The sequence below is a fragment of the Dendrobates tinctorius genome, unplaced genomic scaffold, assembly GCF_039654945.1.
Source record: "Dendrobates tinctorius isolate UK_male_01 unplaced genomic scaffold, ASM3965494v1 ptg000091l, whole genome shotgun sequence".
Taxonomy (NCBI): Eukaryota; Metazoa; Chordata; class Amphibia; order Anura; family Dendrobatidae; genus Dendrobates; species Dendrobates tinctorius.
In genome coordinates, this window is record NW_027361759.1 from 14,708,565 (window position 1) to 14,723,434 (window position 14,870).

The following is a 14,870-nucleotide window of genomic DNA, read 5'->3' on the forward strand; positions in this document are numbered from 1 at the left end:
AATTGAGATTCTGGCTTGGCTTTTATCCTAAGTCATGTAACAAGGCTCATTAAAGGGTCAACATTGATTTTTAGGATTGCTACTTCCAATAAATGGCACTAGAGTTCTAGTCCTCTTCCTCTCTGAAGAGACAATTTGCATAATTAGCATATTTCCCAGAGGAGCATTGCGGCTTTAAGTCTCCTCACCTCGACATGCTTAGCATGTCATTCTCCGCAGGGAGAAATGATACTTCGTGGATATGTATTTAAAGATTGATGTAAATTGTACCGACATGTTCCTGTGGTGTCTCATGATGAAGGAGTCTTGAACTTTGAAAGGAGTAGAATAATAAAGCCACATGTATTAATAATCTCTGGAATTTGAGTGATTCAGCAGCGCAGATATTTACCACACTTATCCCAATCTGTGTCTAATACTTAGGAACAAAACACTTTGTGGACGCTTCCTGTGCAAAAAAGGAGATTTTTGTGTACTCACCGTAAAATCTCTTTCTCTTAGCCTCTAATTGGGGGACACAAGACCTTGGGTGTTATGCTTTCTGTCCACTAGGAGGCGACACTATGCTTAATCTGAAAAAGATTTGGCTCTGGCTCCTCCTCCACAGTATACACCCCTGGGCGGCATCCGCCTTACCTCAGTTTTTGTACCCAAGCAGTAGGAGGAGATAACAAATCCAACATAACCAAGCCTATAAACAAAGGCTACTATGTACAGCTCAAGGAACAATATGAGTACACAACAAAATAACAGCCCGCAAGGGCAACAGGGTGGGAGCTGTGTCCCCCACTTAGAGGCTAAGAGAAAGATTTTACGGTGAGTACACAAAAATCTCCTTTACTCTGTCGCCTCATTGGGGGACACAAGACCTTGGGACGTCCCAAAGCAGTCCCTGGGTGGGAAGCAATGGACGAATATTGTGCTGACAGGTCCCTAGACTTGGGACACTGCCGCCTGCAGTACCCGTCTACCCAGACTCGCTTCCACCGAGGACTGAGTATGCACACTGTTTTGTTTTGTAAACGTGTGTAAGCTAGTCCAAGTGGCCACTTTACTTTACACACGTGTTGTGCTGAAGCCTGGCGTCGAATGGCCCAGGAGGCTCCTACCGCCCGTGTGGAATGTGCTGTGATACCGGCCGGAATAGGAGAATTGTTTAGGCGGTAGGCGTCATGGATGGTGGACCTGATCCACCTGGCAAGGGTAGCTTTTGAAGCCGGTAAACCCCTGCGAATGCCTTCTGGAATAAGGAAAAAAAGGAATCAGACTTCCGGAAGGGTGGAGTCCTAGACACACACATATGCAATGCCCTGGCAAGGTCAAGAGTATGCAGGGACCTCTCCACTCTATGAACCGGAGCCGGGCAAAGGGTCGGTAATGAGATGCCCTCATTGAGGTGGAAATCAGACACAACCTTTGGAAGGAAGGATGGAACTGTACGGAGAACCACCTTGTCCTGGTGGAAGAATAGGAAAAGCTGTTTGCAGGAGAGCGCTGACAGCTCAGACACCCTGCGTAGCGAGGTGATTGCCACGAGGAAGACCACCTTTTGTGATAAAACTTGAAGTGGAACTTCCTTAACAGGTTGAAAAGGAGGTGCCTGTAGAGCAGTTAGGACCAAATTAAGGTCCCATGTATCCAGTGGACATCTGTAAGGAGGGACCAATCTGGAGACTCCCTGAAGAAACGTCCTGACTTGTGGTTTGTTAGCAATACGCTTCTGAAAGAGCACTGAAAGCGCTGACACCTGACCCTTAAGCGATCCTAAGGATAGGCCGGCGTCCAGACCTGATTGAAGGAAACCACGAACTTTCGGAAGAGAGTAAGGGAACGGAATTCGCCCGCGAGAGTCGCACCAAGTAAAATACGTTTTCCAGGTACGATAATAAACTTTGGCGGAAGCTGGTTTCCGTGCCCTGATCATGGTTCTAATGACATCTGGAGCAAACCCTGCCTGGGTTAAAACCCAGGTTTCAAGGACCACGCCGTCAAATTGAGAGTCCCTAAATTCTGGTGGTAGAACAGGCCATGAGACAGGGGATCGGGACGGTCTGGAAGACGCCAAGGGGTGTCTGCTGTAAGCTGAAGGATGTCGGCGTACCATGTACGTCTGGGCCAGTCCGGCGCAATTAGGATGGTCGGAACTCCTTCCGGTTTGATCTTCCTCATGACTCTGGCCATCAGGGGAAGAGGTGGGAAAATGTACAGAAGCTGGAACTGAGTCCAGTCCTGAACCAGGGCATCCACCCCGAGCAACCTCGGACCGCGTGTCCTTGCCATGAAAATGGAGACCTTGGCATTGAGATGAGATGCGATTAGGTCCACGTCCGGAGTCCCCCAGCGATAACAGATCTGACGAAAGATTTTGGGATGGAGACCACTCCCCCGAGTCCATTTCCTGTCTGATGAGGTAGTCGGCTTCCCAGTTGTCCACACCCGGACGGTGGACCACTGAGAGTACTGATTTCTTGTTTTCTGCCCGGCGAAGGAGACGCGCCACTTCTCTCATTGCCTGGGCACTGTGAGTCCCACCTTGGTGGTTCACATATGCCACTACCGTGGCATTGTCCGACTGCACTCTGATGCGAGAGGCCTTCAGCAGATGGCAAAAACTTTTAGCGCCAGGAAGATAGCTCGTATCTCCAGAATGTTGATGGGCATGGTCGCTTCTATTGGAGACCACGTGCCCTGTGAAGTAGGTGCACTGCACCCCATCTTGTTAGACTCGCATCGGTGGTCAGGACTTTCCATCGACTGGGAAGAAAGAATTTTTCCTTTGGCCAGTACGGATGGTTTGAGCCACCAGTACAGTGATTTCCTGGTTGACTCCGTCAGTCGGAACTCCCTTTCGAGGGAGAAAGGTTTCCTGTCCCAGGATCTGAGAATGGCTAGTTGAAGAGGTCTGAGGTGGAACTGGGCAAATGGTACCACCTCCATTGCTGCTGCCATCCTGCTAAGGAGTCTCCTGGCAAACCGAAGAGATCGGCAAGGTATGTGGATTAACATGCGAACTGCACAGCGGATAGCTTGTACCTTGTCCTTGGGAAGGTGTACCAGACCCCTGGAGGTATCGAATAGGATCCCTAGGAAGATCAGTGACTGACTCGGGAGTAGTTGACAACTTCTTAAAGTTGACTAGCCAGCCTAGACGAGTTAGTGTGTTGATCGTGATCGAGACGCTGTCTTCGCAGTCTTTGACAGTAGGTGCCTTGATGAGTAGATCATCCAGACATGGGACGACCACTATGCCTCTGGAGTGTAGGACATCCATGGTGGCTGCCATAACCTTGGTGAATGTTCTGGGAGCCGTGGCTAATCCGAAAGGCAAAGCCACGAACTGGTACTGATTCTGCCCTATTGTGAACCTGAGAGATCTTTGATGAGCAGGCGCAATAGGGATGTGCAGGTATGCCTCTTGTATGTCTATGGAGGCGAGATATTCTCCCTGTTCCATAGCCGCAATGATGGATTGAAGGGACTCCATGCGAAACTGCCGAACTCTTACAAACTTTTTGAGTTGCGTTAGGTCCAGGAATTGGCCGAACGCTGCCTCCCTTTTTGGGAACCATGAATAGGTTGTAGTAGAGTCCTCGGAATCTCTCGTTTTCGGGAACCCGTATTATGACTCCTGCTTGAAGGAGAGAGACACACTATTTCCTTGACCCACCTGTCCTCTGTAATAGGCAGCCAGACTTGCTGAAAGATTAAAAGTCGACCGCCTACAGGTGGGGTGTCTTCCGTATTTCGCGAGTCATGACGAGGAGAAATTCTGGAATTTCCCTCCTTTGGGCTTTGCCTGGCCTGATGTTGACCACCAATTCTTGTCCGTCCTCTGTGCTGTCCTTTGGTTGTCCCTGTGAGGGGGAACGGTTGTAATTCTGTGAAGGACGTGAAGCGGCCTAGCCTGAGGAGTTCCGAAAAGACCGGAACCTAGCCTGGTTACGTCGCTTAAACGTACGTTTAGGTTGCGGTTGGGGAAGAAAGGTACTCTTACCCCCCGTGGCATTGGAAATCATCTTGTCTAATTTTTCCCCGAAAAAAATCTCCCACTGACGTACGGGAGATCCGTAAGAGGCTTGTTTGAAGACGCGTCCGCTTCCCATTCTCACAGCCAGAGGATACGTCTGATTGTAATTACATTCGCTGCTATACCTGCTACGCCTCTTGCAGAATCAAAAGCTGCAAGGCGTATGTAATCTGCCACCACCGCTATCTGAACTAGTTGATCGAACATCTGAGGAGCAGACTTTTGGAGGTTCTCCTGCAATCTTTTGGCCCATTCCAGAATGGCTGTGGCTACCCACGTTGAGGTAAACGCGGGAGCCAGGGAGGCTCCTGCAGCCTCAAAAATTGAACGAGCCATGCGCTCAACCTGCCGATCTGCTGTAGGGTTGAGCTATCTGGCAGTGAGAGGAGAGACTGTGCTGCAAGCTTAGAGATAGGGGGATCGATTTACGGTGGATCTGTCCACTTCTTGGTCTTTTTGAGAAAAAAAAGAGTATCTAGCTCTTTTTTACCTTTTTTACGGTTTTATTTACGGTTGGCGAATTTTTTGGCAGACTGCGAAAAATGCTTATCAAGGATGTCCTGAAAGCTTGGGTGATCAGAAAAAAACTTTAGGGACTTCAGGGGCCCCTCAAAACAGATCTTATGTTTTGGGGGTTTTTGGGGAGCGTCGGATAAAACCAGCACCCGATGAATAGAAGTGATAATGTCCTCAACTAGCGCTGTATTGCTAGGAGGACAAGGAGCCTGAGACTCCTATGTTTCCTTTTCTGATTCGGAGTCACAGATGCCCTCTGAATCCTGCGCATCGCTGAGGCGTTGCCTGGAGGGAGATCTGGACCGCCGCTTTTCCATGCCCGAAGATCTCTGTGGAGATCTGCTGCGCCCGTCTCTGGAACGAGACGGTCTAGGAGACCTAGAATTACGGTGTCTCTGCCTAGAGCGGGACGACCGTGAGTCATGGGAGGACGTAGCTGAACGTGACCTATGGGGCCGTTCACTACTAGCATTGCCAGGGACTGCCTGTCCGCTTATAGCTGGGATATGACCCTGCATAGCCTGAAGCAATGTGGAAGTCAGCGTATCTATGGACTGTGACATAGATGCGGCCCATACCGGCATGTCAGTGGAGTTGAAACAGTGACAGGAGCCTCTTGGGGCACTGACCCAGCATTTTGGGAACAACTCTAGCAGTACGGTGCATGTTGCCACTGGGAAGATTGGCTTTGCAGGCTGAACAGACTGCGTAACAGCAGATAAACCTGTTTTTTTTTTTTTTTCTCTCTTCTTCTTTCGGACCTGGAGACCGACATAGTGCACTGAGTGCCGGCAGGTTATTCTGACCAAAAACCTTACAGGGGTGGCTATGCAGAGGAGCGCTATAGGGAACCTATAGGGAGTCTGCGTCCACAGCAGGATATTATCCTGCTGTGCCTTACCCCACCGGTGTGCTCCTAGATCCGGCACCAGCAAAAAAACTTCGGTTCTGCACCCCCTGGAGACTGTGCAGCGTTCTTGAGTAATATAGCAGCGCTGCTGTCTTCCCTGAGGTAAAGAGGTGTGAGGGAGGAGGGGCGGAGAGCAGAAAAAGGGCGCGCAGCCAGGCAAAACCGCGCCTTCCTGGCTCGATCCGGCCCCTGTATGACACTGTGCAGCGTCATTATCATCATCCAGGGGGGCAGGCCGGGGGCGGCAACAAGGGCGGCGGCTTCGGCTTAGGCCTAAGCCGCGGACTAAAGTACAAAATCCTGCCCGGGAAGGGCTCCAGAGCGGCGCGGTAGTCCGGAGGGGGGCGGAAAACGAACCAAACCCCCCCCCGGATGAGTGCCATATCGCCCGGACGCCCCTATATATGCAGCGCAGCCCTGTGAAGGGTCTTTTTGACCCCTTTAGAGGGCTGCCGCTGCTGCAGGGACAGGAATCCCTGCATACTGTGGCCCAAATATGACAGCCCCCGGCCCCATAGCAGACCACAGCAGTGCTGGGGCTACAATAAAGTTAGCGCTGCGAACGCAGCTCCTACCTGTGGCGTCTCAACCTAACATCCCTAGAGGGGGTTAGGGAGGGCGCTTCACCGCCATCAGGAGGAATTCTTCCTCACCTCAGCCTCAACCCAAAAAGCCCAGGGCCTGGGGAAGGAGGGGGGTTCTCGACCTCGAACCATGCACCCGAAGGGCTGGGGAGGGAGCGACATGGGGAAGAGCCATCTCTACCTCAACTGGGTACCGCTAAAAAGAGGACCGAGGAGGGAGCCATGTCGGGAGTCTCAGAGAGACCCTCTTTTCTTCATCTGTGTCAAGAAGAATCTTCTTATGGTGTGCCTCCTTGCGACACTAAGCAAAAACTGAGGTAAGGTGGATGCCGCCCAGGGGTGTATACTGTGGAGGAGGAGCCAGAGCCAAATCTTTTTCAGATTAAGCATAGTGTCGCCTCCTAGTGGACAGAAAGCATAACACCCAAGGTCTTGTGTCCCCCAATGAGGCGACAGAGTAATAGTCAGATTAGTAGAACTTTTCTTGGATTTATTGCTCTGCTAAACATGACTCAGGATCAATTATTCATAAAAGAGAATGATGAGTTATTCATAATGCCAACGCGTTTCGAAGTTTAAACACTTCTTCCTCAGGGGATGGTATAAAAGTACAATAGCATTGCTTTGCTGGTTAAATACATTTGAAAAAAAAAACTGGCGCCAAGAATCACATCATCTTGGCGCTAGTTTTTTTCAAATGTATTTAACCAGTGAGCAATGCTATAATTGATCCTGAGTCATGTTTAGCAGCGCAATAAATCCATGAAAAGTTCTACTAATCTGAATATCTCTGCGGTCACTGGTTTGACCTGTGGATGTGCGGCAGCTGACTGACAATTCAATGCGCTTTACTTCTCATACATCAGGTGAGTGGAATTGTAGTACTATCTGTACCTTGTCTATCGGGTAAGACCCTATTTGTGCATTTCTAATCCTAGTGTGAATCACTGTGCAAAAATAGGTCATATCTTTCCACTAGAAAAGACGAAGGTCCTTAAGATTTCCCACAGAGGCTTCAGTGCAAAATAGACCTCAATAAGTGACACGATAGTGACAAATTTTAATTCCCACACCCTTTGAGCTATTTGTTGTCTGCAGATATCACTGTGGTATATACATTTCACTAAAATTTACCTTTAGTTTGCCAATGCTGAAGTCCAACCCCTTCTCACCGAAGCCTGTTTTCACCTTGATGATCAGGCCAAATTTTTCATATTGGACATGTTCTTTTATGTGACAATAACTCTGGAAACGCTTCGACATATCCCAGTGATTCTGAGAATGTTTATTTGTGACATATTGCATTTTATATTACTGGTAAATTCAGGTTGATATGATGTGCATTTATTTCTGTAAATATCTAAAATTTGGCAAAAATCTAGAAAAATGTGAAATTTTCAAACTGAAGGTTTAAAAAAAAAAAAAAAAAAAATAGTAATACCACACAAAATAATAAATAATAACTAGTCTAAGTTGGTGAAGTAAAGTTAGCACAGAAAGAGGACTTAAAAATCCTCCAATAATAGAAAACAGCAAAAGAGCAAAAATGTTTACCCGTCCAGGCCTCCAGACAAATGCACTATCAGGATGCAGGGGACCCATATAATTAAGATGGCAACACAGGTGCAAGAATACCGATGAAACAACCGCTCACAGCCTACCAATACATGGAGGGGGCGGTTGCCTGGTATGTTAATGCACAATAAAAAACTTGTATGCAGTGCTGTTCACACTATGGCCATGCACAGCATCCAGGCCAGAATAGTAGTGACACCCTTCTATTAGCTTAGGCGGGCTGATAAGAACTTTGAGAGGTGAAGTTTTTAAAAAACGGTGTCACTTCTGGGTGTTTTCTGTCATATTGCTGATAAACTTTCAACAACTAAATTCCTAAAAATATTTTTTCCAAAATCATGCCGATTAGGGTTGATTGAATAGCTTTGGATAATAACTTATCCGAATAGCTATAGCGCTTCCCGAATAGCTGCATCGGGAACCCGAATACCTGGAGCGCTCCCGATAATCAGCTGTTCAGCGCCGCAGCTGCATGTGTCGTGGCTTTCTGACAGTCACAACACATGGATGCAGAGCCCGACAAAAAGGCTATCCATGCATATGTTGTAACTGTCACATAGCCGTGACACACGCAGCTGCGGCGCTGAACAGCTGATTATCGGGAGCGCTACAGTTTTCTGGGTTCCCGATGCAGCTAGTCGGTAAGCGCTATAGCTATTCGGATAAGTTCTTATCTGAAGCTATTCGTTCAACCCTAATACAGATGTGAAGTAGACATGTGGTTAGTGTTGTTTATTAACTATTTTGTGTGGTATAACTTTCAGGTTTAAAGCTATAAACAACAACATTTTGAAAATTGCAATGTTTCCAAAATGTGACAACTTTACGATATTTTCACAAAGAAATGCTAAAAATATCGACCTAAATTTACCACTAACAAAGTACAATGTGTCACAAGAAGAAAAAAAAAAAACCTATCTGAATCAATGGGATACGTTGAAGCGTTCCACAGTTATTACCACAAAGTCACAGTGGTCAGAATTTTCGCCTGGTCAGGAAAGTGGAAACAGGTTTGGGGGTGAAGGGGTTAAATAGTTTAACTATTTTATAGCTCAGGGTGTTCTGGATGCCTCAATACTAAATATGTGTACTTTTTTTTCTTATTTTTGTTTTTCCATTAAAAAAACAAACAAAAAAAAAAAAAACTATTTTTTTTTTTTGCTGGAGTTAAATTCTGTTAAGAAGTCCAGTCCACTTCTATTTTTCATAGTGTGGATTATGTCTTCCCACCAGCAAGATGCCAATGGCACCCTTGTAGAGAAATGGGTATAAAGACTTGGCTTCCCAGATCCATGATACAATGAGCTTGGAGTTCACATGTACTGTAGACTGGGACGTGTTTCTGCAGTTAATCACATATGCATCATATGACCGTTCTAAGACAGTTCTCATCCAAAATGTATAACTTGTCACAGCTTGAACACAATCTCTGGACCCATGGTATGGAAAAGCAAAAACACTAATATCTTATTCAGACATTCATTTTTCTCATGTACGAGAAAAACTTACTGATTATTCTGATAAGACTATGGTCCAAGTGTCATCAGTTGTTTTTGGATGTGGAGAAAGAAAAAAAAAAAAAAAAAAGTTTCTCCATCTTCTCCTTTGTGACAGTCTGTGATAATCGAACTGCGCTCAACCGACTGCAGTTTGATTTTTTTTCAAACCCATAGACTTAGATTGAGAATTTTCATATGACCCTCGGATCAAAATTGGACAGATCTATGTTTATTTTTTTTTTGAACGGACCACTCAGTTCGAGGAAACAAAAGTAAAAATCAGACTTGTCAACAGCCCTATAGACTATCATACTTCAAAAAGGAATCGTCCAGTGTTGAAGTATGAATAAAACTTCATATTTATTATTATAAGTGTTTAACAAACTTAGTAGTAGTAGCAAATCCAATTAGAGACTGGTAAACCTACGCGTTTCGCTGCGGTCAACTAAGGCTGTATGCCAAAACCAGTATGTTTACAAGGCTCTAAGTGGATCTTCTTCTACCACTACTAAGTGTTTTAAAGATTTACCATAAATGTGAAACTTTATTCATACTTACTACTTCATCACTGGAGGTTTCCTTTTTGAAGTTTGGTATGTTGCAGCCCTGACTACGGAGGATCCATGTGATGAATTCCTAGAGTGGATACAGGTGTGCTGGCTATTGGTGAGCGGCCTTTTCTTTGCCAGCTTTCCCATTTATTGCCATAGATTATGATAGGTACGAGTGCTATTCGTGAAAAACATGGATCGCACTTGTAGGAGGAAAAACTGGCGTCTGAATGAGGCCTAACAGTGAGACACAGACTGCACTGTCACATATGAGAATTTCCTCTGCCTAAAAGCCTCAATTTACCTACAAGTTTGTTTAACAATAAAAAGATTGTGCTACTTGAATGTTGAATATGGGAAAGTGAGAGAAAAAAAATTCTGGATATCTGAACAAGTACATTAAAAAAATTGCTATAGGTAAAAGGAATTTAAGGTATATCCTTAAGGCTGTCTTTCTCCTTTTTATGGCACATTCACACATAGGAACGTGGGGGGTATGTTTTAGTCTTTATATGGTAAACCAAAAATTACAGCAAAATATATGTCTTATGCTAATTTTTACACATGTGAAAGTCTCTGTACACATCTGCGTGAATAAGGTGTTTATATACAAGTTAATGTGTATAAATATATAAGAAGGTGTTCATACACGGGTGTTTAAGACATAAGAATATTATTCTAGCGACACCCTTGAGGTTTACTTATTATGTTTTGCTTATATAACACCATCATATTCTGCAGCACTATGCAGACATGATGACATTGGGCTCACAATCTAGAATCCCTATCTGTACATCTTTGGCGTGTGGAAGGAAATCGGAAAACCTGGAGGAAACCCACAAACATGGGGAGAACATACAACCTCCTTACAGATCTTGTTCGGTAATATTTTTCTAAAATCCCAGACAATGCCTTTAAAAAGACTGTTGAGTTGTGGGAAAAAATTGGTTATTTGCAGGTCAAAAAGGACTGTTATGGTTGTTAGTAAATGTTTCCCTCAGTCAATCTGAAATCACTCAAATAAGCTTTGGTGCAAAGTAAATGAAACAGAGGCATCAAATACACAAAGTATGAAACATACCCAACGTTTCCTTCATCCTTTGTTTTGGTCTTCTTCAGTTTCTTACTACCATTTTGACTAAAGGTCCATGTGTCATCATTCCAACTGCCTTCGTGGTCAGAAGAGCCACCTTTCCCTAGGTTTCTTTTCCCTAAAATATATTCAACAGGTCACAATTAGAACAGATACATACAGATTGTGCACAGTAACCTACACACAGTGTCAGGTCTGCGCCGTTATGCTGATTATAATGTTACCTTGGTGGATGAAATGCGTCTTGTGTTATTTAATCTTTATTATCAGTTTTCAGTTAATGATATGCTCGTGCCCCGGGGCGGCCTGTGGGGGTCTCCATGTGGTGCTCTGACTAGGCATTTATAATGCAGACTGCTGACAGGTCACTGATCCCTCACTGACCTGCCCCTTAGTTAACATAAATATTAGCATCCATATTGTGCATTTCATTCTTTTAGTTGATGCTGTAAATAAATTCATTAACAAAAAAAAAAAATCTCAAGATGGCGCTGGCCGCGCCTGCGCAGTAGCAGCTATCGGCGATCCAATAGATGCTACTGAGTAGGTGGTGCCATCTTGCTATAGAACAAAAATTGCCTCCTCCAAGATGCCGCCGGCGCAGTAGCATCTATTTGAGAGTTTTTTTTCTTCTTCAATATATACAGTATACAGTATATAATATTCATGATGTAAACTAGGGGGCAGGTCAGTGAGGGATCAGTGACGTGTCAGAAGCCATGCTGATGAATACCTAATCAGAGCACCACATGAAGATCCACCTCGGAGAACGAGCATATCATTAACTCAAAACTGAAAATAAAAATTAGATAACAACCACAAGACGGATTTCATCAACCAAGGTATCATTGTAATCAGTATAACGGCGCTGACCTGACACTGTCTGTAGGTTACTCAGCATAATCCTGCTGACAGGTTCCCTTTAATATCAGATGAAAAGAGGGCCTCTGAGGTGCCTGCACTAGTCAGAATAGTAGAACGTGATCCTGTAGGGATTGGTTATATACATAACTGGTATGGGCAGTTCAAGCATTAGTGTTCTAGATTAATTCTATAAAATAAATGCTATTTTAGCTTTGCAAAATTATCAGATTAGCAAAAATGTTTATTAACTGACTGCAAAACAATCATTTATTCTAGTCACCGTCTGCCTATTTTTAGACAGTGCAGGTTAGGTTATTTAGCTCCCCCAATGTTTTGCATATGGCTGCTGTAAGGAAGACAAACAATTTCCACTACAGTAATACCGTACTGGTTATCAATTTCCCTATATAACCTTGTTTCTTGTAGTTTAGAATTATAATCTACAAAAAACAAGGCTATACAAGGAAAAAGATAGGAAACTGAGACGAGTAAGAAGCCCTAACTATTGGACAACTGTCCATATTAAAATTATATATGTGTGTATGCATACACTCACAATACCTCATTCAGTATATATACAGGGTGAGCCCTTTATATGGATACACCTAAATAAAACGGGAATGGTTGATATCAACTTCCTGTTTGTGGCACATCAGTATATGGGAGGGGGGAAACTTTTCAAGATGGGTGGTGACCATGGCGGCCATTTTGGATCCAACTTTATTTTTTCCAATGGGAAGAGGGTCATGTGACACATCAAACTCATTGAGAATTTCACAAGAAAAACAATGGTGTGCTTGGTTTTAAAGGAACTTTATTCTTTCATGAGTTATTTACAAGTTTATGACCACTTATAAAGTGTGTTCAAAGTGCTGCCCATTGTGTTGGATTGTCAATGAAACTCTCTTCTTCCGCTCTTGACACACTGATAGCAACACCACAGAAGAAATGCTAGCACAGGCTTCCAGTATCCATTGTTTCAGATGCTGCACATCTAGTATCTTCACAGCATAGACAATTGCCTTCAGATGACCCCAAAGATAAAAGTCTAAGGGGGTCAGATCCGGAGACCATGGGGCAATTCAACTGGCCCATGACAACCAATCCACTTTCCAGGAAACTGTTCATGTAGGAATGCTCGGACCTGACACCCATAATTGATGGTATGGTGTGGTACAAAGCTAGTGGGGCCATTCTTCATCAATGGGAGCCTCAATGCCACTGGATATCTGAAATTGCTAGATGATGATGTGTTGCCCTCAAGTTTTCCCCCTCCCATATACTAATGTGCCACAAACAGGAAGTTGATTGTCACCAACCATTCCCATTTTATTTAGGTGTATCCATATAAATGGCCCACCCTGTAATTTTATTATATATATTTTTCCCAATTTCTGTACTAATTATACTACTAAACCTATGATAAAAAAGAGCAATCAAAAGAACAAGTAAATAACATAGGGTACTTAAGTAACACAGATCCTACAGAAAACACGGAGATATAACCCGCAAGTATAGTAAAAAGTCACTTTATTTTAACAAACTCTTTAGACAAAATGTACAAAATACAGACAACAAACAAAATGCTCATGCAGGGCTCATATATGGTAACCGCTAATAACACCATATATATATAACAGAATGGGTGATATGAAGTAAATGCTAATACTAGAGAAGAGAGAGAGAGGATTCAAAAAGATTTAAATAAACTGGAGAAGCGGGCAGCAACTAACAGAATGGTTTTTAACAGGGAGAAATGCAAAGTACTACATCTGGGCAATAAAAATGAAAAAAGCATATATAGAATAGGAGGAATAGGGCTAAGTGACAGCACATGTGAAAAAGACTTGGGTATACTAATAGATCACAGACTGAATATGAGTCAACAGTGTGATGCAGCAGCAAAAAAGGCAAATGCAATTCTAGGATGTATTAACAGAAGCATACAGTCTAGATCACGTGAAGTAATTATTTCCCTCTACTCCTCTTTGGTCAGACCTCATCTGGAATATTGTGTCCAATTTTGGGCACCACATTTTAAAAAAGACATCAACAAACTGGAGCAAGTTCAGAAAAGAGCGACCAGAATGGTGACCGGTCTGCAAACCCTGTCTTATGAGGAAAGGTTGCAGGATTTGGGAATGTTTAGTTTGCAAAAGAGAAGACTGAGAGGAGACTTAATAGCTGTCTACAAATATCTAAAGGGCTGTCACATTGTAGAAGGATCAACTTTATTCTCATTTGCACAAGGAAAGACTAGAAGCAATGGGATGAAGCTGAATGGGAGGAGACACAGATTAGATATTAGAAAAAACTTTTTGACAGTTAGAGTGATCAATGAGTGGAACAGGCTGCCACGAGAAGTGGTGAGTTCTCCTTCCATGGAAGTCTTCAAACAGAGGCTGGACAGACATCTAACTGGGATGATTTAGCGAATCCTGCTTTGAGCAGGGGGTTGGACCAGATGGCCCAGGAGGTCCCTTCCAACTCTACGATTCTATGATTCTAAAGCAAAGAATCTCAAAGAGAGCCATTCATTTCATAGTATACAGGCCCTCACTATGAGAAAACAGAGCTAACAAACTCCAAATAGAAAAATTCAATGTAAATAAAGGATATCTATCCAAAATAGTAACACCACAATGAGAGAAGTAAAGATCATACCCATGTGTATCTGCAGGTGAATGCGGCACTAAGAAGAGCAGCCCCGACGCGCGTTTCGCGTGGGCTTCCTCGGGGGGCTGTGAAACGCGCGTCGGGGCTGCTCTTCTTAGTGCCGCATTCACCTGCAGATACACATGGGTATGATCTTTACTCCTCTCATTGTGGTGTTACTATTTTGGATAGATATCCTTTATTTACATTGAATTTTTCTATTTGGAGTTTGTTAGCTCTGTTTTCTCATAGTGAGGGCCTGTATACTATGAAATGAATGGCTCTCTTTGAGATTCTTTGCTTTACTTCATATCACCCATTCTGTTATATATATGGTGTTATTAGCGGTTACCATATATGAGCCCTGCATGAGCATTTTGTTTGTTGTCTGTATTTTGTACATTTTGTCTAAAGAGTTTGTTACAATAAAGTGACTTTTTACTATACTTGCGGGTTATATCTCCGTGTTTTCTGTAGGATCTATATTATAGTGGAGTTTCCGTAGTTACTTATATATCCTCAATGAAGGTCTATTTACCTATATGAGTAATGGGTGTGTATCAGTGGTTTATATACTTAAGTAACACTTCTGATCA

The 14,870-nt window shown here is 43.8% G+C and overlaps 1 protein-coding gene across 3 annotated transcripts in view; it reads right to left on the minus strand.

Moving 5' to 3' along the window:
• BBX (BBX high mobility group box domain containing) overlaps positions 1–14,870 on the minus strand; it is an 87,032-nt gene that overhangs the window by 43,913 nt on the left and 28,249 nt on the right. For all 3 annotated transcript variants that reach the window (XM_073586260.1, XM_073586261.1, XM_073586259.1), the window contains one exon: positions 10,744–10,873. In XM_073586260.1, the coding sequence (XP_073442361.1) occupies positions 10,744–10,873 (130 nt within the window). The remainder of the gene's footprint in view (positions 1–10,743; positions 10,874–14,870) is intronic.